The sequence below is a fragment of the Harmonia axyridis genome, chromosome 3, assembly GCF_914767665.1.
Source record: "Harmonia axyridis chromosome 3, icHarAxyr1.1, whole genome shotgun sequence".
Classification (NCBI taxonomy): Eukaryota; Metazoa; Arthropoda; class Insecta; order Coleoptera; family Coccinellidae; genus Harmonia; species Harmonia axyridis.
In genome coordinates, this window is record NC_059503.1 from 2,797,175 (window position 1) to 2,821,543 (window position 24,369).

At 36.3% G+C, this 24,369-nt stretch overlaps 1 protein-coding gene across 3 annotated transcripts in view; it reads left to right on the top strand.

The window, feature by feature from the left end:
- Positions 1–24,369, top strand: part of LOC123677004 — a 63,346-nt gene that overhangs the window by 30,250 nt on the left and 8,727 nt on the right. For all 3 annotated transcript variants that reach the window (XM_045613386.1, XM_045613387.1, XM_045613388.1), the window contains one exon: positions 54–2,707. In XM_045613386.1, coding sequence (XP_045469342.1) covers positions 54–2,707 — 2,654 coding nt within the window. The remainder of the gene's footprint in view (positions 1–53; positions 2,708–24,369) is intronic.

The following is a 24,369-nucleotide window of genomic DNA, read 5'->3' on the forward strand; positions in this document are numbered from 1 at the left end:
ACGAACTACTCCGCTAAAAAAACAACAATTTCAAAATTGACATATCCTTCCAGATTCTGCCGACTGTGAGTCCGACCGTGAGGCCGCCTGTCCTGCCAAACGCCGCAAACAGGACAACAACTACCTCACGATCAACCTGGACGACGATTGCCAGTCCATCAGCCGCTCTAGCAGTCTTCTCCAATTCGAGACCCTCGAGAAACAATGCCAAGAGACCTGCAACAGCTCTCCCAGCGTCTATTCCCAGTTTAGCTTCGACTCGCTAGACGTCCAGCCTCGATCTAACCTCAGTCCCGACAGCTTGGACCGAGTCCAGAGCGACTGCGAACAAGAGTGCGACTACTACAAGGCCCTCAAGATCGACGTGCCCAGAAAGAAGGAAAACAAGTCTTTCTACAATGCCACCCAGCGTTTTGGAGGCTCAGACAGCAGCGACAGCGACGGCACCTTGGGAGGCTCGAGATCCTACGACAACCTACGCAACTGGAGGAGCTTCGACAGCCTGCCCACCCTGACCGTATCTCCGCCAAAGACCAAAGACGAGGTCTCCGTGGAGAACCTCAGCGAGGACAGCGGTTACAGCGACAAGTCGCCGACCGACATGAAGACGTCGTTCGGCAAGACGCAGCACGTCGACTTCGACGCCTACGACGGCGAAGGCTTCCAAAGCTTCTCCGGAAACTTCGGCACCAGCTACCAGGACCTCAGCGTCTTCGACAAGTACGACGTCCTGGAGAGCCACACCAGCCCGCTGATCGAACGTTTTATGCGACGTCGCGGCGTCCGAGAGGCGACTGTGACGAAAAACGTAAAATTAGAAAAGTCGCCGGAATGCGGACTGGCGTCTAATTTTAACGCGGCGTCCGCGAGTGAACCCAACCTGCCGGCCTCAGTCGAGAGTTCGCAGTCCGTGGAGAAGCTACACCAGAAGGAGGCCTTCTTGGACGGTAGAACGTGCGCCTGCAGCAGTGTCCCCAAAGACTTGAACCTGGCCAGATGGCGATTCGATGACCGCGTCGAGACGTCCGTGGCAGCCAAGAACTTCGACATAGCCGACTTGAACGTCGAAACCAGTGAAAGTGTTAAAAATTCCAGTTGCAACAGCAGCAACTTGTCGGAACTGTTGAGTTTGGATCCAGCGGAGATGTCGTCGTTTAGAAGGGAGGGCAGCTACGCCGAGGCCATGGCCAACAGGGTGGATTTGAGCGACGACGAGAACAGCTTGATCGTCAAGAAACCCATACTGAAACGACCCAGAAACACCATGGAGGAGTTTGAGAGGAAGGTGCTCAAGGCCATATCGGAGCAGAGCGTTCAAAGCGTCGGTAAGAGTGTTTCTGACCTAGTGAGCGAACCCAAGGTGTTTCCTTCGAGTCCTGTTGCCAATTCTATCGGTAGACAGAACCGATGTTTCACCAGCACGCCAAACGTGTCGGCTTTGACGCGTCAAACTTTGAGCAATTTCGAGCAGGACGAGCGTAGGCGTTCCTGCTACGACGTCAGGAGGAAGAACTCCTTGATCAACGGAAGTACCAGCACCAGCGGCGTTTCCGATTTCGACGATAAGACCATAACGTCGGCTAAATCTTTAGGGGAGACTTCTTCGAAGGGTGTTCATTTTAACCCGCTGGTCGACGAGGTGAATTGGAACGACGATTCCGAATCCTCTGGGACAGCAGAACGGGAGTCCAGTTACAGTTTACGCAGCAGCCCGGAGCGCGAGTTGACACCTGTTGAACGCAAGAACTCCAGGTCTCCGGAACCCGGAAGGATGTCGTACAGCCAGCCGGATCTGCATCTCCGGGACGAGAAGCTCGACTTCATACAATCGCTGAGATGTTTCCAAGGCGATTTGGCGAAAAGTCAGCCGGAAATAAGCCACCATAAGTTGAAGCGTCGCGGCAGTCAGCTGATGAAGAAAGACAACGATGGCTGTCTGATAAAGGCGTACATAGACGGGGATGGTATACAGTACAAACACACCCATCTGGACCTGGACAATGTTTACGGTAACAAGCCTCCCACTACCGGCACGGCGTCGAGTCACGTGCACGGCACCAGCAACAACACCGAAAGCGTGCGTTCGAAGTCAGTTGTCGTCGGCATGGCGGAGAAAGCGGGAGACCGGAAAGGCGGCAAGTTCGGCGGGTTCTTTTCTCGACTGGCGAGTTTCAGGTTTAGCGCGCGCAAAGATGCGAAGAAGAAGACGAACGGCGACGCCGCCGCCAAAGACGTCCTGACGTTCGCGCCGCAAATGCGCCAGGCCACTAAAGAAGACTACATCTACATCCCTCTAAAAGGACCCACGTCAGGCGAAGCGAAAAGCGGGAAAAACGGAAGGGTAAGCGGGAAACCTCCGGTGCCGCGCGCGCCCCCTAGGGTGGTAGGCGCAAGCGTCAAGAGGGCGGCCGCCGCCACCGTCGGGACGCAGGGTGGCGGTGGCGTTGAATCGCACGAGAGGCGGCGGAGGAAGACTATTGATTCAGGGTCTCGGCCCATGGAGCCCATGGGGCTTATTGAAACCGACCTGGACACTCAGGTGACGGTCGTAACGGACGGTGCGGATGTGAAAACGCGTAGTTTGTTGAACCTGGGGGCGGCGGTCCAGCCGAGGTTGCAGCTCTCGGTGGCGGCGCCCAAGGAGGCGCACAGACCGCACAAGTCGATGGAGTTCCTGTTGGACAAGGAGAACATCAAAGTTGTCGAGGTGAGTCTAACAAAAAAAACCACTATTTAATTTCAGTTTCTCTATTTCAGTATCGTAATGAGTTCATTTCCGTACTGAAAACAGTGCTGTAATGAACTCATCACAGCATTGTTTTCAGTTATATTTTTTGTTTTGTAGTTGTCAACACAGACAATCCTATCAAATTTCAACACACGTTAATTGTCGATATAATATAATTTGGATGCAGTTAAATGATTTGCAATATTATTCGCAATTTCCCTTAATTCTGGTGGTGTCAAATCGATTTCTTCAGACATAATTCACGAATTTAAAGCGTAAATATAAATTATTTCACAATTCGAAACGTACGATTCTAATTCATATTCCGTAATCTGTCAATTTTCGTACAAGTCACACCAACTGCCAAGATTTAATACAAAAGTCACTAGGATGTATAATCTGACTTTTTCATTGAATTTCGATAATATTTCAAAAAATTTGTCTGAAATAGAGAAATTATCGTCTAATACTCGTTGTAGAAGGCAATTCCAACACTCATGCGTTCGAAAACTCGCTAATTTTCGAATTTCGCATTCGTGTTGGAATAGGAGCCAACTTGTTTTAGAAAAAATGTTACAAATCGAAATCCTCGTTTGAATCTTCGATCGATACCGAGTCTCACCTAGTTCACGTTTATACGACGTCGTCAGATCAGGCCGAAAAAAAAAACGATAAACAAAAGTGCCGATTGTTTATTTCGTCAGAGTGGGTGTGTGAAAACGTTTACGAGGACTGATATCGATGTGTTACGATGATCGCAAGAGATCGGTTTGTTTATTTTGGTTAAGGAGGTTAATAGATTTAAGAACACGGCCAGTGTCGATAAAGAACGCTGTTCGAATTGTTTGAAATAGGTTCAAAAGATTTTTCAATTCGATAAACCACGTCTGTTTTCAATTTTCTTGTTTTCTAGGTATATTCGATTTACGTATGACGTTCCAAATGTCATGATTTATTACCCCACGAAAATTGTTATTGTTCTTTGCAAATTTACAAACGGAAATTGACTGGGAAACAAATTAAATGTACCAACTTCAAATTACACCTTCAAACGTGAGAAAATGATGTAATTTAATGCATCATTCAGATTAAAATACTGCTTTTGCGATATCTAGTGAATCGAAATGAAAGATAACAAATGCTATTTTAATTTTACTGAAATATTTCTTCTTTGCAATTTTTTATTTAAAATTCCAGTCACTCCAAAATGAGGTAATTTAATAGCTTATCGTTTTCTGCATAATTACGAAAAATAATTGACAGAAATATAATTTAAGTGTAGTGATAAGTTTAGAGGTCATCAACAATCACAAAACCATTTTCAAATGACACTCATAGACGTTAAAAACTTGTACAATCTGCATAAATGAAATGACTTCAGTTTGGATCTGGCAGAGAATTTCAAAATGCCTTTTCAGTATTTTTTTCGGTCATCTCTACATTCCATTCTATTTTTAGGCTAGTTTTTACGGTGTTACGATCATAAATCCAACACACAGTTGAAAATATGATCATTTTACATATTTCAAATGTGAAACCTATCGTTTCATGAGAATTATCGCGAACAAATTTTGGCTCTTAAACAATTCTAGTGTAATGATAAGTTTAGAGGTCGTCAACTATCTGCATTGTAATTTCAGAATGACTTTTTTGAACGTGAGAAACTAAAGTTGCTACTTATAGTTACATAAAATTGGTCAAGGTATTCTATTAATTCTTATGTTTTATTCATTTGCATTCAAAACATTCTTCATATTCTTGGTAACATATTTTATGCGAAATGAACAAATTAAAAGAGAATCAAGTGTATAATTGCATTAAGATGTAATTACTAAATTCGAATTGAATGAGTCTGATGAGAAGTCATCTTCCCACACTTAATCGTTTTTGCCTATTACTTAAGTAAAGAATTTAAGGTTATGCGCCTATGTCTCTTACTGGAGCCTAAAGGCAATTTTCTACCTTCGACTTCAAAAGAATTCCGAGAAGTTAGAAATTTGATGATTTGGGCGGGTATTTGCCTTTCCTACAAATGGTCCCGCTAAAATATTTTCGGACAACCAAATATTTCTATCCTGTCTCGAAGGTGACAATTTTCTACCTGTTGTGGCGATAGTACAAATGTAAAAAAAAATATTTAAAATTTTTTTGGATTATAAATATACATGGAGATGATCTTAATCCTAATCTCCAGAAATATCAGGGGAAAAAAATTGGTAGTTTTCTCTCATTTTGGGATAATGAAAGAATTTTTTTCGGATTTGAGAGAGATCCTTATTTCCACATAAATGGGAGTAATATTCACAATTTTATAACTATAGTCAGTTTCTGAAGCCTTTTGAGATTTACCCTATATATATTGCTGTTTGCGGAGTTGATTGTTCCATATATAAAGCAGACAAAACATAATCGTTTTCATCCTTATCATTTTTATTTCGTGGATATCCTTCATACATTACCAAGGCATATTGTGAAAGGTCTTATTCATACTCCAACAAAAGCTTATTTCCATGATAATTTTGGCATTCAAAGAATACAATCATTCTTTCGAATATTCGGTGTTCAGGCCTGATTAAGTTCATTGAAAGAATCGATACATAATCATTGCATACAAATTCGTTCAAGAGAATTAATGAATAACTCTTATTCATCTGAATTCCAAGAAATTATATAAGTAATTTTTTTTGATACTACAATCAAATGTGTCATTTTTGATAACAGTGTGATAAGTAGGCTATTTTTGATTAGGATGCAAAAAAATTATTTGCTCGTCATGCAAAAAAAGGAAAGATCCACGTTGTTTATGTTAATATACAAGGAAATATACAATTCCTATCAAATTTACATTTCCAACATATTTATCAAACATATTACAATTCTAGTTAATGCATATTAACATTTTATAAATTAATATTTTATATTAATTGTACAGCAGCTGTTATTCTGCATGTTCATTCAAAACATGATGATTTTTTTAATATTGAATCAAAAACTATAACTATTGTTCTTTGACATATACGTTTTTCTTGATATCACCACTGAAATATCGTGAAATTGTATTCGAGCACCTTGAAAATAAAATTTTTCTTGTAAGGAATGTTGCATTGCGATTGATTAAAATAAATTTCTATTATGTCACTGAGAATCTCGAAATAATAAATATTTGACCTTTGATTCGAAACGCTCATAAAAAAATTAACGATATAAAAAACTGAATATAATGCTTTTTAACAATTTTATGGAAAATAATGAAAAAATTATATTATTGTTGTACTTATAAATAAGTAACTATAATTTTTTTGTGTTGTCATAATTTTCTATACAGTCTAATTTTCAGAGTATTAAGGGGCGCAATGAAGGCTCAAAATCAGATTAATTGAAATACCAGCATGACTCCAAGCGATCATAAATACCAACCCCTACAACAACGACCTTGAACTATTGCAGACTGACCTAGTTATTGAATAGCCTGATTAAAACTACCCTTATGGTAGGGTTACGCGTACTATTCACTTGGAGACTGATCGATAGCAATGCGGACGTTTAATTTATACAAATTTAATCCAGTTGAATTTATTACCCTTCAGTTGTAGGAGGTGCATTGAAGTATGTTCTTTTCATGGTGGTGGAGTGTTCTACTCACGTTTGAAGTGAATATGTGGCATTTTTGGAGGGTTGTCATCCTAGCCATCGTGGTAGATATATGTTTTGATTATCTTACAGTTTAATTTGAATTTTCGGCTTTGAGAGGGGTTTATACCACGTGTTTTTCTCGTGATCTGCCAAAGTTAAACTGCTCCTGTCTCTTCAGCGTTTTTGAGTTCGCACCACTTTTTAGGTTGAGTAAAGCAATCTCAAACGTTCCTCTGATTTACCGTCTTTTCTACCACATGCAAGAATTCAAAATACGTTTTTACGTCTTTATTATTAATTTTCGAAAAAACGCATTTTCAGTCTTCGACAAGACTTTTTGTATAATATTTTTATGTGACAATTCATGAAAAAATTAATGTTTGTTGGGAAAGTTATTTCAAGCATATATTTATTTTTCAAAAAAATATTATCGAATTCTTTTTTTTTTCTATTCCAAAAAAATTCATAAAAAATGACTTTCCGCAATGACGAACTCTTTAAAATTAACAATAGTGAAAACCTCATATAAATCAATGGTCTTCAGCGTATAATAAAGCGTTTTCTCTTAATGAATAATATCAAAAGTGTCATGATATGATGAAATGAAGTTGAAAATATTTTAATGTTAGTTTTTTTTTAATGAGTAGTGTATAGCGTATTTTCTGTTTAACCTCTAATATTCATGGTATGTTATGGGTGTTGTTTAAGCTAATTTACTCCTGAATTTTCATTAACGATAATTACTGGTAACATGCTGTTTTGCGTTCGAAATTCATTCGAACTGGAAACTTAATACATACCAAAGCTATTTTTAGGAAATTAATTAGAATTTTCCGGCTTCCTATAGAGTTTGGAAGGTTTATTGGTTCATTATTCCCAATAATGAGCTTTCGAGAAAAAACTCGAACCTTGTAAACTTTCAGAGTTTCCATTTCAATTTCCCTACTTTTAAATCCTTGATTTTTAGCTCTTAGAATTTATGGATCACATCATCAAGCTAAGAAGGAGATTTTCATTTGAGTTTATGCAATTTTTCATATTTAGGGAAAATATTTTACTGCGAAGTTTTTGAAGACTGAAGAAATAAGGAATTTTTTTGAAATTGCATTCGGAATTTGGAACATATTATTTTTATTATGTGCAGTATAATGTGTGTACGATTTTTTTCACGTGAATTATACAAGATACGATTGAATAATCAAGGTTAATAGTATCAGAAAAAATTCGACAAAAACCCAGGCTTAACTTTTATGAGTTTTGGTCCATTTTTTCCAAATAACCTTTAGAAGTACGCCTTTGTATATTGTGTATTTTCGAATATTAGATTAGAATATCGGCTCATTATTGTTTTTACCGCATGATCGAATGACAAAACAATGAAACATGATAGTGGTAGTTGTTTCGAACATGTGGATACGTTAACTATTAGTGATGACGTATATTAAGTTCAATATATGGATTGGTGTTTCATTCAATACCAAACTCTGTGGGAGTTTCGATAAGTTTACATGTTCGAAGAATATTACAGAGTGAGCTTCTTTCATTTCAGAATTAGAATATAATTCATCAAATTTCGAATGAAATTTATTTAGGTAATTTCAATAGATTTATCTAACTGAGAAAATTCAGCTCAGCTTGTGTTATGTAGTATCATTCAAAAATATACATTAACAAAAACAATCATGGGTGCCTCTAACAATTAGAAACTGTTACTCCCTATAGTATATTTAAAAGATGCAAAATCAATATTCGATGAAAAGACTTCTAAGGGAAGTTGAACTGACTGAATCAAAGATTAAAAAAAAACGATTATGAAAGATATTATTTCAGTAAACAAGTCGAACAACATCTTTAGATTCATTTATTCTAGAGTATTTTCCCTATATTTTAGCGTAGATTACTCCATTGGAAGTCAACAAATTTTTATTTCGAACGATGACATTTCTGATGATCTCACAACATATAGCATAGACTTGTTGATTTAACTATAGTTAAATCAACAATTCTTTGCTATATGTTGTGAGATCATCAGAAAAAACACACCAAATGAATTTTTGAACATCTGATATTTGATCTGTCTGATGGTTACCAGCAACAATTGGTTTTTGTTTTTTTGGAAGGTTCGAATTATGTTTTCCAACTCTGTAACATGCAAATATACATATTCTTATTTGATATTTCGATTTCAACTTCAGATAGCAATAATTGAACAACGTGTTTATTTAAACCTTCTTCAGGCTCTCACGGGATTCCATGTATACAAATGTTTTTTATTCTTCTCCTGTATGTTTTCTTAATTTGTCAATATTTATCAGTTTTTTTGTTGTTTCCCGGCTCTTCCAACGTGTAAGTCAGTGTTTTCACCTTATCTTCCATATGTTTTACTTTTTCTTCGATCTTATCTGTTAAAGAATGTGTGATTCATGTTTCTCTAATTTTTAGGGAAATTCGAAAATTTATTACCTGTGAAATGAATTTTGATTTGATTTTTATTCTTATTGACCCATAAACAAGATAACTATCGAACGGAAAAACTTGAAATTTCAATGGTTGAGTCTGTTAGTAGCCAAAATCTGAATCTAAATTTTGTTTGCCTGTTAATTTCAAAACTATGAATTTGATTGAGATGAAATTCAATCTCCTCCAAACAAAAATGAACTTTCCTCTGCGTTTTCCAAAAAAACTCATTCTTACGCAACTATTTGTACTATTTAGGTATATTGACCAACCTGTAGTAGTAACAATAGCTGAATAGACTTCATCTATGTTTATAAATCACTCAGAAAGCATTCCCAGAAGTTAAATAAAGCAGGAACTAACACCCTGGAAGCTTTCAAACGTATCTACTCTCTCAAAGAACCCTCCACAATTCTCGTTGAAAACGTACAACCCTTTGTTCCGATAGAAGATGCCGAAAGATAATGTACAAGGTAGAAACACAGTCGCATATGTGACACAGTGTGCTCGCTCAGCGGGCCAAAATGACACAAAGGGGGACTCCTGTATAGCGGTAGGGCATTTCCGGGTTTCCGTTAGAACAGGAAACGACTGACGTGCCTTCACATTGTGTGCCTTATGATCCAAGGAAGTTTCATACTATTTATACCGACTACTGGCGAATCGATTCGACCGGCTAAAAATAATCGGTATGCAAGCTGTTGCTGGATGGCAGCTTATGAAGATTAATGTGCCACATAGGTGTTTGAAGGGGAAAAAATGGGAGAAAAAGTGGAAAGAAGTGTTCATCAGGCATATTCACGCTTGGAAGCTGCCCTGAAAATGATGAATCGTTGAGTTTCAACTTGAAAGAGTTGCATGTGTATGATACAGCGGTCGCCCATTCAGATACTGACCTCGACCAACGCTGCTTGTCTTATGTGATTACATGCAAAACTATCACATTTATAGCAATTGAAATAATCAGATGTCATCATTCTTTGAATAAATTTCGCACAAATGAGTGAAAAAAGGCCTGTTTTTATCGCGGTTAAATTTAAGTTGTCTTCATTTTGTTGTATATCTATTATTCTCTCAATTTTTAATGAATGTTCATGAAAAATATAATAATAATTTCTTGATCGAATTTCGATAGATATTTTGAAAGGAAGATGAAATACCATAGAATTTTGAAGGTATACTTTCAAACTTTTGTTAGATGACTTTTTGAATGCATGATTGTTGAAATGGTTTAGATCTCAGATCTCAGAGTAATAAACATAGATAGAGGGAGCATGATTCTGAACATTTAATATTAAACCTGAGAAAGAATTCAATAAATTGAATTTAATTTGTCTTCATTTTGTCATATATCTGTTATTCTCTCAATTTTTGATAAATGTTTATGAAACATATAATAATAATTTCTTGATCTTTTGAATGACCTGAATTTCGATAGATATTTTGAAAGGAAGATGAAAATACCATAGAATTTCGAAGGTATACTTTCAGACTCTTGTTAGATGACTTTTTGAATAAATGGTTGGAGTGGCTTAGATCTTAGATCTCAGAGTAATAAACATAGATAGAGGGAGCATGATACTGAACATTTAATATTAAACCTGAGAAAGAATTCAATAAATTAAATTTAATTTGTCTTCATTTTGTCATATATCTGTTATTCTCTCAATTTTTGATAAATGTTCATGAAAAATATAATAATAATTTCTTGATCTTTTGAATGACCTGAATTTCGATAGATATTTTGACAGGAAGATGAAATACCATAGAATTTCGAAGGTATACTTTCAAACTTTTGTTAGATGACTTTTTGAATGAATGATTGTTGGAATGGCTTAGATTTCAGAGTAATAATCATAGATAGAGGGAGCATGACTCTGAACATTTAATATTAAACTTGAGAAAGAATTCAATAAATTGAATGAAATTTGTCTTCATTTTGTCATATATCTGTTATTCTCTCTCTCTTATTTTCTTGATCGTTTGAATGACCTGAATTTCTTAGATATTTTGACAGGAAGCTGAAAATACCATAGAATTTCGAAGGTATACTTTCAAACTTTTGTAAGATGACTTTTTGAATGAATAATTGTTGAAATGGTTTGGATCTCAGAGTAATAAACATAGACAGAGGGAGCATACTACCGAACATTCAATATTAAATCTGAAAAAGAATTCAACCACATTTCAAGTTACAACCAACTGAGAATGTCGACGAATCATATAAAAACTCAACAACTATCGTCATATTCTACAAGAACCTGAATATTCCACAAGTACGCCTACATCTTCATCGAGTTCAGCAGGATTCAAAGGTGTGCCATAAGGACAATTAGGCACGATTATAAAATATACCCACGTTCTAGAAGTAGATGCATTCGTGACAGTACCCTTATGTCTCAACTGTTCAATATCGGGCAATAGCTCCTTCTTTATGTGGATTTTATGGTAAATTTCACGGTACTTCCAGTGCTGAGACCAGCGGGAGGACTTTATGAACTCGATATCAACATCATGCGAGATAAGGTCGGTATAAAGGTTCACTGTATGTAAAACAGGCGGAAATGCCTCGTATCAGCCATTTCCAACAGCCGTTCCACTGGAATTTTTGCAATATATGCATAGCTGAAACTGTAATTAGCGTTTTTATAGCCAGTGGAAAAGGTTATGCCGGTCGGAAAATTTCTGCTTCTCATTTTGTGCATTCAAACTTTCGTTTTCATTATCTTTTGACGTCCATTGGAACGGAAAATTAGATCTTTCCGCATTAACCATCACGATGTGCATTAGTCCGTGCTATACTTTTACTAGTGTACATTGTGTGTTCGTTTTTGGATCATTATTTCTATTAATAAACCTTAGGAAATGAGGGGAACAAATTAATATTACCCTCGGAAATGTTTACAATTTCCATTTTGGATATACCTATAACTATATTTGGAATTTTCCAATTTATACTTGCAACATCCAACAGGGTTGTATTATCTGTTTGTATCTAAGCCATAGAGTAATAAACATAGATAGAGGGAGTAAACACAATTTTTACATGTCCCCAACATGGTTAGATTACGTTGTCGGATTGTGATATATTTTCAAATTCACAATTTTATACATTCCTTATGAATGTATATTATATTGAACTAAACATTTATTTGAGTGATTCCTGATTAAATATGCAAATTTGGATATTTGGAATCCGATATTTTTCCTAATTCTTGAATTTTCAGAATATTTATTATTTTTTGTATATTTTATATTTTTGAGTTTATATGAAACGTTAATTCACTATGGGACATAAGAAATGCGTTTTTTGGAGAAACTCGCGAATTGAGTTAAAATCGTATCACTGATATGTTTTCATTTCCGCGCGCTTCATGTCAATTTTGATAGTTCATGTTGGGGACAAAATTTGCTTACTAAAAATGACATATGCTCCCTCCATCTATGTTTATAACTCTGAGGTTGACGCTTTTCATTTAAACGTCGAGTAAGACATTTCTGAAAAATTTTCAAAAACCGTCACATAACTAGATGGTACCTATGAATTTTTTTTCTTGGTTGAGAAAAAAATTATTCATGGATGCCAATAAAAGAGTGTCTATGGTTATCAATTAGACATGATCAATTTTAGAAATACAAAACCATATTTCAATAACAGGACAACTCCAGTTGAAAGAATTCAAATCGATCCTTAATGACCACTGAAATTTTCATAATTCACTGAAAAATTAAACAGTTTCAAGACCCACGTGGGGTACTATGAAGTGAAATCGATAAACAATGATAAAAAAGTTAATTTTTTTCGTTCAAACCTCGAGTCACATTTTTTGAAATCGTCACATAAGTGGCAATATTGGATTCTTATGGATAAGAGAGTTATTTATGGACACAAATGGGAAATTGCCTATTGCTTCAAGTATTAAATATTTATTTTTTAATCGACCAATCCCTTACACCTTTCGACATCCCAAGTTTTTCGAACTGGATAACTTGAGTTTGCCCTTCTAGAAGTGATACATTCCAGAAACAAACTGCAGTCAAAGCGATGGATACCACATGATACATCTGCATTGAATCTTCGCACCCAACATCTTGATATTTCTTACGGGGACTTATCTTCAACTACGAGTTTATTTCTCCAATGTTCAGATGAATGGAAAAAAATGCAAATTCTACAGGAAGCTACATTATTTCCACGTCTTATGTTTTCTTTGCATTTAGAAATATTACAACTTGAAAAAACAACGAAGAAGGCATAGATTTTACGCGACATCCACATTGAGATTCTTGTCTAAAAATTTTAATCGAAAGCTACATATGTAAGACAGTGACCACCCTTCCAGATTCTCCGAATTTATCATTCAAGAAAGAAAAATTGTCAGTGACGTCTGAAATGACACTAGGAGAGCAAAAGTTGCCAAACCTTGGATTTCAGTAGGTAGATACAGAAAATAATGAATATTCTGCTTATTATAAATTCGGCAATTAAGAACAATATCGGATTCCAAATAGTCAAATTCCCATATTTAATCGGGAATCACTCAAATAAATATATTTTATTCAATATAATATACATTCATAATGATATAGTAAAATTGTGTATTTGAAAATATATCACAAGCCGACAACGTAATCTAACCATGTTGGGGACATGTAAAAATTGCGTATACTCACTCTATCGATGTTTAATAGTCTATGGCTTCAACTAATTTATTATTTGTTTATCTATAATAGTTGATTACACCTCATGAGGGTCTTGAAACACTTTCATTTTTCAGTAAACTTTGAAAATTTCAGAGGTGGTTGAAAAATATTTAAATTCTTTCAACTGAAGTGAACATAGTTTTTCTACTTGAGTTAAAAATTGACTAGTAACTGAAATATGGCTTCTGTATTCGTGGAATTGACCATTTCTAATTGATTACAAAAGGAAGTTTCCTAAATGTTCTTACTTTTCCACCAAGAATGAAAATCCATAAGTGCCACTTATGTGTCGATTCTTTTAAAAACTCTCAGAATTGTCGAAATCCAGTTTTGGATGGGTAGCTAACCCACATAATCGATTACGCCCCATGAGGGCCTAAAAACACTCTCACTGAACCGAAATCCGTCATTAGCGTTACATTCTAACCCCCATTGCTAACACAGAATTTGTAAGGTCGACGAACCTCCTTCACGCTCTAGTAAATAACACCCGTTGGAATTCCATTTAATCGAGTCTGCTCTGGAAATTGTCCAGAGGGTCCTCAATTTCCATCTCCGAGCATCTTCGGAGGCGCAGTTCGCCAATCGAATCAAGTTAATGCGGATGCGCTCCGAATTGAAGGAGCGTTTTCGAATCGGTAATATTTTTACGCATAACTTTATTCCCACATCATTTATAAATGGCTCACGGTTCGGATTTCTATACGCCAACGTTCTAATGCAATCGGATATAAACGCAAGAGAACGCCTACTGCTTGGCTACTTGAAGCTGCGAATGTCAGGAAAAGGAGTATTGGTCAATATCTTGCGGGTGTTAAGGTGGCTCATACGTCTTCGTAGAGGTTGGAGGCGTTGTTTGCCAAGTGATGTGGTAGATGGAATTTTGCCAAAGGGTGTTTTTTCAGAGCTATAGAACTTTAAATTGCAATAAAACAACGATGGATTATTCGATTGACATGAATTTTATTTATCCGCAAGATAATCTTTCATCATGGTTGTTCAATTCAGGAATGAAAAAGTTAGTAATCATGGCTCTATACCGATCACCATTGACTGTAACTTTCTGGCCATCATCGTTTTTGAAGAAGTACGGAGCAATGATTCCACCAGCCCATAAAGCGCACCAAACAGTCAGTTTTTCTGGATGTAACGGTGTTTCGACATACACTTGAGGATTAGCTTCACTCCAAATGCGGCAGTTTTGTTTGTTGACGTAGCCATTCAACCAGAAGTGCGCTTCATCGCTAAACAAAATAAAATGGACGTAGTGCGCGATACGTATTCCGCACAGAACCATTATTTTCGGAATAAAATTGCACTATTTGCAAGCGTTGTTCAGGCGTGAGTCTATTCATGATGAATTGTCAAACCAAACTGAGAATAAATCACTTGCCAACAAAGTTATATACCTCGAAATAAAACACCCGTTATAATAATTGGTGTACACGATGCTTAAGTCATGGGAATGATTCAGAAACAAGGAAATTGGGTGACGTACGAGTAGAAGCTGAGAGATGTTGAACGGCGTCTGCTTGCTTGTGATTAGCTGCTTGCAAGGCAAAGACGGAAGAGATTTCTGCGTCGCATTGTGACTGGAGACAAAAAATGGGTTCATTACGATAAACCCAAGCGTAGAAAATCATGGGGATATCCCGGCCACGCTTCCACGTCGACGGCCAAACCGAATATTTATGGTTCCAAGGTCATGCTCAGTTTTTGGTGGGACCAGCTCGGCGTAGTGCATTATGAGTTGTTGAAACCGACTGAAACAATCACAGGCGATCGTTAACGAATGCATTTAATGCGTTTGAGCCGATCATTGAAAGATTAACGGCCGCAATAGAATGAGAGACATGACAAACAGATTTCACAGCAAGACAATGCTCGACCCTATGTTGCGGAAGTGGTCCAGATATACTTGGAAACGCTGAAATGGGAGGTTCTACCCCAGTCGTCGTATTCCCCAGGCGTTGCTTCCTCGGACTATCACTTTTTTCAATCAATGGCACACGGCCTGGCTTTCCAGCACTTCCGGTTTAATGGAGAAGTAAAAATTGGATCGATTCGTGGATCGCTTCAAAAGATGACCAGTTTTTTCAACACAGGATTCGTATGCTGCCGAAAAATCGGAAAAAGTAGTGGCCAGCGATGGACTATACTTTGAATGATAAATGTATAACCAGTTTCTTACAATAAAGCCTCGAATTTCGGAAAAAAACGACAGAAGCAAAGTTGTACGCCTATGTATATATGATGAAAAATGCCCTTTTCTACGCAGATCCTCAACGATAAAATACTTTAATATCTGGATGATTACCAAGTCTCAATATGCATTTTGTTGACCCTGAATCCTCATCTCGTCCGCCTTTGTTGGGGTATAACTCACAGCAATAAAACATGTAACCTCTTAGACTGGCAGGATATCTTCAATTGTACGATTGAAACTTGATTATATTGTGCGATTACATCTAATAACATGTAGTTAATGTCCTGCCCCATGATCTATTGAGAGGTCCCTGTCAGACAAGCCCTAGCTATTCGATCCACAGCACATATACATGCCCATTATGCTTCGTTGTGTGTTTGTTGGGAGTCAACTTGAATATAAAGTCGGATTGGAATCCTACAATATTGGGTTGTGCTGTAACCTTGTAAATGAATCAATTCTGACCCAGATTCAGTGTTATTGAACTTGAATCCTGGTTATGAAATAGCTGATCTTGACACCTAGAGAGAAGAAATTTTCATTGAAAAAGATCTAGGACACTAAACAAAAAAGTTCTGGGAATAATACATTTCCTAGTTATTCAATTTAACTTAATATTTAGTGAAGGATTTTCAAGAGGAATATGAATTTGGAACGTTTACAACATGGCAACACTGTAATACTTTTTGACAATTTTTAAGCCATTTATGTCCAGAACGTTTTGCCGTTTAATCTTGGAAATATACACGCTTCAACAACGTTTAGATATTGTTGAATTGTTTTATCAAAATAAATACTCATTTGTGAATACTGAGAGAAATTTGAGAATAATTCAGTTTATCAACTCGATATTTGTCGTCTTGTGAACAAATTTAGAAGTGATGATAATTACGGCTCATTACATACTTGATGTCTTGTATCGTGTAAAGAAAATTAACCTTCAAATTTGTCTACAATACGACGATTAGTGATTTCAATGCAACATTTTATGATTTCTAAATGTTGTTGAAACGTGTATATTTCCATGATTGAATAGAATAACCGACTGAACACAAATGACCTAAGAAATGTCAAAAATAGAACACAGTGTTGCTATCCACAAATATTTTTTTCTCAACCAAGAATGGAAATCCATAAGTGCCACCTCTGTGACGGTTTTTACAGATATGAAAATGTTTCAGAAAAGTCTGACTCGAGGTTTGAATGAAAAGCATCAACTGTAACATCAAAACGGTGATGACAATGAAGATATTTTCTCTATGATTATGTGTAAAACCTTCGAGCAGTGTAGCTACGTTGTTTCTTGTGTGAGCGATGAATCGAATAATCAATTTTGCCAGTACAATTCACGACAACAAATTGCCGTCAGGCCGATATGTAATCATACTCACATTCCCAGGACTTGTTTATGAATAATTCCGTAAGGATCGATAAATCTATTCATGTATTCATTCAGCCACTCCGATGAAAGACATGAACTTATCTAGCGTTTATCTTACAAGACAGCATAAAGCGCCTTTTCATACAAGTAATTTTTTCCAAGATCCTACGTAAAGTTAGCAGTGTAAACAACTGTATAATGGCGAGGTTGTTTGTGGCCTACATTGTGCAGGGTCATTACTTCTTTCACATATATTACGTCGGTTGAAGTTACTTTTTGCTTCACGAGAAAAAAAAATTAAGATGGTCACCTGTTGCAAATTTTACCTAAAAAATTTATATTTTTATACTCAATTCGATTTCCTCTTTTTATTTTTCATTGTTATGTTCTTTCATTCGAATCGAATATAAAATCATTGAATAAAACTTAATGCACTTGTTAGAAAAATGACAATAAAATAAATTCCAATCATTCATTTTGAAACTAAGAACCAAAATCGATATCTGCTTATTTTATCGAGCATAAAGTTGCCTGTTTTGAACTCTCATCTACCCACCTTTGAGATATTTTTAAGCTCCGCCTCATCTGCACAATGCAATTGGATTGACAGATCGATTATGTCATACAGTGGTCATCCAAAAGCTTCTCCTCTTATGCAAATGGGTGACGGTAAATGAGCAGCACGTAAATTATTATCATACTTGAATGACTCATAGGGCTTTTATTTATGAGTAATGATTATTTTAATTCGCACAATTAAAGATGTTGCGCTTGAAGATCAGTCTTTAATTTGAATATGCAAGAAACTCCCTAGAGAAAACTACTTTTGGAATACAATGAGAAAGGGTTTTATAAGTTATTCATAATACCAACTATAACCGCTCGTAACAATCTACTTGATCTTCTTGGTACATAACTATTACTACTGATACTATTATATTTGTAAAATTATAGGAAATAATGAACCAGCATAAATTGATTGATTTCAAAAGAATGAAATTCAGTCTTCTGGAATGTTTGTGAATGTTATTTGTATTTTGCTCTCATTTGGTGTTTTGTTTGCATTTAAGTTCCTTTGCAAAATTATTAATTTTATTTTTGGTTTTTAGTATTACGTTTAAACAAAGGAGAATCCAAAGGGGACAGGGGTAGGAGAGGTAAGAGTTGTGTGTGAGTTCCTCGCTTTCTGTTTTCTAATACAAAATCAGTATTCTGCTTCACGCACTCTTGCCTATTAAGAAAAACTTCAACATTGGCTTTCGAGTTTTGCTGTTTTTGAAATTATTGTTAAGGTTGACGCAATGGCAGGATGCTATGAAGATTCATATAATTTCATTTGTTGTTGTTTGAACATGAATCCTTCCCCTGTCTTCAAGTAAATGTCCTGTGGACTTTCTATTAATAACCTCAAAAATTATGTTCCTTTCACTATTTTTCCTACTGTTATGTCTTTCACATTAAAATCTTCTCTTTGAAGTCAGAGTTTTTCCTTCACGTTTAGTTTTAGATTTGAACTGACTTCACAATGTATTTCGGACTTTAGTCATTATATCATCATCTAACGGAAATCAAAGTCTCTGCCAATTCAGTCTACATGACATAGCTATGTTGGACTGAAGTAGGAATGTTTTGATGTAATCAAGAGACTGAATCTGTGAATATAGTCTTCTTGGTATTGGCTGGCCTTCTTTTATTGGTTTATTATAGTGTTTATAGCTAGAAAACAGGAAAATATTGAATAATATTGCAATATTGACTGTAGGAGTACAGTTAGCTTGGATGACATTTCTATTTGTTCTATTCTATTTATATTTATCATGTTATGAGTAGGGATGTCAGAGGAAGATGTCGTCTTGATCAATCTCCTGACGTTCAGCCACCATATGTAATCCACAGTTTGTTACGATTTCTCTGAATGGGTCCAGAAATAGATTGGCACAAAATCAGAATAGAAAATCTTTGGCGCAAAGTTGAAGTCCTTGATGCAGTATCGTGTTTAGAGATATTAATCATTTCGGACATCTGGATCAAATTTGAGGTGTGATACAGTGAATACTTAGTCTCGAATTACAAGGAAAACTGGTTTATTATGTCAGTTAGTCGCTTTTTGTGTCGAACTCAAATTTTTGGGATTGCTAGATTATGGCAAGCCTCTAAAAGGAGTTGCTTCAGCTTCATGAGAGGATTTATTTTGAAGGTTCAATTTGATATTTTTAGGACCATGTGAACATCTTCAGCTTGAAAGTTAGAAAGCTCCTTTGAAAACAATTCAATCAACAGAGCTGTCACTAAATCAATCAAATCAACAATGATTTCAATGGAAAATCCTAAAAATCTTAAAACGATCTTTCAGAGTGAGTCTGTTCGTTACGGTTCCTTAACGTGAAGTAAAAATAAAACTTTTCATGTTGCACGTCATCCTACACATATGTATACAGTCTAGACGGGATATCGAAATGTTGTTTTGGTCGGAAATATCTTTGTTTCGACAAAGTAAGGCCACACATTTGGCACATCGTTTACTGGCTTGTGCGTAACGAATTGGCAAATTCGATTTTGCATACTGGGTGTCTCTAGAAAAGTTTCTTAAAATATCAATAATTGTAAACATCTTTATTTGTATCTACATGGTTTTTCCCCTACACCTTCCCTGAATATCTATAAATAACCTTTCATACAATAGCATGTTTAGAAAGGAACAATTGGTGGTAATCACCGCACTAAGTAAACTCAATGCGAGTCAACAATTGCTCACACATGGCTTGAAAGAAACCAGAATGTCGTTAGGATGGAAGTATCTCGTGTATCTTTCAATATGCTACTTCATATTATACTCAATTTTCTGAAGTATTTCCGATAGGTTTACTTGTATCAGCTGATTAGCCTGATGAGTGAACTGACGATTAAGACAATTATGAGGGCAAGTGTTAAGTGTCTGGATAAGCAATGGATGCATTTAATCTTCGAGGATATCATTGGAGTTATGAAACTGGCTGACATAATTCTTGTATCGTAGTTATTCAATCCTTAACTCATTGCTATACTATCTATGTTTTACAAAAAAAAAAAAAAAATTAAATTTAAACAGCTCCTTCTGTGTTTTGCAGTTTCTTTGTCAGTTTGTATATTTCCCGCTCTGATGATGAAAAGTTCAATAAAAAGTTGAAATGAGACAAACTTCCCATTCTTACAATACTCTATGAACAAACCATAGAAAACGATAAACGTCACATTGACAGATGACGTTTTAAGGTTATCGTGGTTGTTCAGATCGTTGCGATTCTCGTGCAGTTCATTTCCCCTCTGTCCTTCTGCGGCCTTTTCCGGAAAACTGTGGTGTCAACGCCTCATCAGTGTATCGCGTGCACTCACCGATCCATTCCACGTCGATGACGCAATCACAGAGATGAAAACCATTCAGCCGCCGGGGCGAGATCAAAGACCTCCGCATTTCCAGGCAAATGCTTTGGGGGTGAGCCACTTCCATTACATCCTAACCAATTGCATTTTCTGATATCTTGAGTTGAAACTCGAGTTAGGAGGCAATTTCGATGTTACGAGAGAAAATTGGAGGCGACGACGCCACGTGATAATGTGCCTACTTTGTTATTCAGATGGAATTAAGGACGAAACATGCTCGGCACACAGAGACAGAGAACAGAAATTCCTTCGATGAGGGATGGATGGAATTTTTGAGCTCTCGTTCTGCGAGTCGATTGCTCTAGCAATGTTCATTTGGATGTAGAATGATAATTTAAGCCTTAATGTTAGTTTCCATCATATTGATTTAAAGTTTGCGACTCATTTTAAAAAAGAATCTGAAACTGAATGGATAGCTTGGAAACCACCATGAAATTTATGAATTGAACAATTATTCACCAAGTGGTCGATTGTATGGTATGGTTTTGAAGATTCAACACAAACCTATAATTTTTTAATGGAACACCATGTATATCATTACTTCGTTGAATTCGTTATTTTTTTCACTTCAAAATGATGTATGATACTATGTAGGTAGGATGTTCAGAAATGTTAAAGAAACACTAAAGCATCAAATAATGATGATTTTTTGTTAATGGGCAATGGATTTCCCATATAAAAGAAGAATCAATAATAATAACAATAACTCATAGCGATGACAGCTAGATCAGATTGGTTTTTTTCCCTCCAATGCCTATTTGATAAAACAATGCTCCCAAATGCATAGTAGCCATAATAACAACAAGGATGTTTGTATCATCAATGACCTACTACTTTTGAAAATCGAAACATAGAAAATTCATGGCCCATTTACAAAAAATCATCATTATTTGATGTTTTAGTGTTTTTTTCAACATTTCTGAACATCCTGCCTACATAGTATCATACATCATTTCGAAGGGAAAAAAATAACGAATTCAACGAAGTAATGATATACATGGTGTTCCATTAAAAAAAATATAGGTTTGTGTTGAATCTTCGAAACCATACCCCGAAAAAAAATATTGAGCACGCCACTGGATTCTACGCAGAATTCTGATTCGGACGTAGTTGTTACCTCAGCATTATTTCTAATAACTTCGGAGATAAAGGAGGGGTCCGAAAAGTATGAATTTCCAAAATCACCCTGTATCTCTTGAACGGAAACAGTTATGCAAAATCTGATGAGACCAACTTGAGTTTCACGAAAAAGTAGGACACTAACGTGAAAACCGCAAGGCTCTATATTGAATAACAAGCGAGTAACCTGGCTGTCTCACCCAAAATGGGATGCACTGTACTACAATAATGAAAAAATAAACAAACAAAATTTAGGCAATAACTAGAGTCACGTAAACTGAGGAACTTTTGGGCACTCACTCGTTGATTAATGTGCCAATTGGGCCCTTGTAGACCGCATAACTGCCGCAGGAAGGATCGAATGCCAAAAGCTCCTGGTTTCAGGTCAGTGCTCCTCTAATTATTTAGCATCGATCATCAAAGTGACAACATGAATTTCTCCAAATGGAAGCATCAGAAACACTTCATTGTTTTTCGAGTATGGTAGTCAAAATTCGGTGAAAGAATACTCCGGACAGTTGTCGAATAAGCACCCATACACAAAATCCGTGAGCCCTAAAACCGAAACTTGCAGCACTCCCTTATCGATAAGAATTTCCTCCACCATCAGGTATTGCTGTACGTCTACGTCTCTGCCTCATCTATCTAGTGCTCTCTGTCCTCGTATCGTTCTCAGTATCGTGTATGTGTTCCAAACTGAGGAAGTCCCGATATCAACCCTTTGGCCTATACCTATAATCGCAAATCAACCGCAACATACCCAATCTACCCATTGACGACAAAGAGAGCTAATCGAAGCGAGTCTTATCAAACTTGAACTTTCACAGCGTCGACTTTTTCCTCGGCTATACGTAGTCTAACTATTTGCGGATTTCAAGCAGAACGTTACGGGCAGAAAGGAGACTCATAAATCATACTTGTTTAGATAGTGGCTAATGAAATATTTGTTTTGGAAGATACGTGGCGCGATATGTGATTAGGCCTTAATGTTTTATCGGATCATTCGGTGATACTTGAAGTGATCGCATACATGTGGATATTACCTGGATATTTTGTGTTTGGGAAAAGGTCAGGATAGGGTTGAAGTAGGGAGTCTGCAGGATGGTAACGTTGAGAAACGTAAGTCCTTTCAGTTATGATTGTTTTTAGATCTATCTTCTGATGTATGGTCATCTTAAAGAATTGATCAAATTTTTCCTTTATGACATTAATTTTTAAAAATTTTTTATATTTGTATTGAAATATGATAGTTTTGCTTTTGACAGTTGACAACTATGTTAAACTATAAACTTGTGTAACAATAAAGGATTAATAGTCGAAAAATATACAAGTATACGAAAGTTGAGGTTGATGTAAAATTTCACACATATTTGTTTTTTGTGAAGCTACATTTGTTGTTGTTAGAAATATTGGTGAAACGAGTTTCGTGGATTGGTAAAACACTGTTGTTTTGATGGAAAAAATAATGTGTAAGCGAAGCAATGGCTAGATGTCTTTCAGACTCTGCTTCATCGACAACAATGGTTGAAAGATGCTGCAAGAATATAATTTTGGCTCTAATGAATACGTGATTTTTACAGAAAAGATATTGAAAAATTAGAGTAGCGTTGGAGTACATGTATCACTCTTGAAGATGATTATGATGAGGAATTATGTCGAATTTTCTCTGGCTGGGCCCATAATTTATTGAGAAAAATATATAGATCATTCAAATATCTGAATTTCTCGGTAGATTTCAAATTATAAGTCATTCTGAATACTTTTCTCATATTATATCTCATTTTATTATGCCATACAGAAATGGTTTTGATGGAATTCCCAATATATTTTAAACTACACACTTCCTAAGATAGGATCATCATTGTCCACTTCCTCATCCAAAAGCGCATCTCCAAAAAACCCATAAAAATTTGTTATTGCTTCTAAGGAACATCAATTCCGATATTCTTGTCTCTCCAAACCGCCCACTTGATTATGCCGTTGATTAGTCTCAATTTACCGGTTAAAATTGAAAAATAATTAACGCTAATTGGTAGATTACCGTCAAGTTATTCCCTCTAATCGCTGGAACAACTCCTAGCTAATTAAGTAGAGTACCTGGATCATTAAATAATTAAACGTGAAAGAAGCGCCTCTCTCAAAAACAAGTCTCGAACATCAGTAGTGTCTCAAATCGTACAGAAAATGGAGTGTGATCTGGAGATGCCCGGATTCCTCTTCGTGGATTCCTACAGGCATAGATGGGTTCGTCTCAGCATGATTTGGGAAGAAATGGTAACTTGAACGCGTGAAATTTGCTAAAAAAAGAAATACTGGTATTTGTGACGCCCTTCGATTAACACTCTATTGTTTCCATTCCATTGTGTTCTACCCCAAATTTTCAGACAATGGAAATCCGATTCCATTTGAAATTCGACTATGCATCAAGTATATATTTGCGGGTATTTTTAGCCTTGACGAAGGTTGTTAATTATGGAATAATTGTATCACGTGATCTACAATGTAAGAGACCGTGACGAGATATGTGACACACATGGTTATGCGTGTACCTGATACTATGACAGATAATACAGGATGTTCTCGAAAAGGAAAGGACTGTTTGAAAAGTTTACTTTGCGTTTACGAGGTTGGTTTGATTGATTATTCGAGTATTGTAAGTACCCTGATAAGATCAAGAGTATAGCTAAGAGAAATTTAAATACAGTTTGTAATCCTGCATCA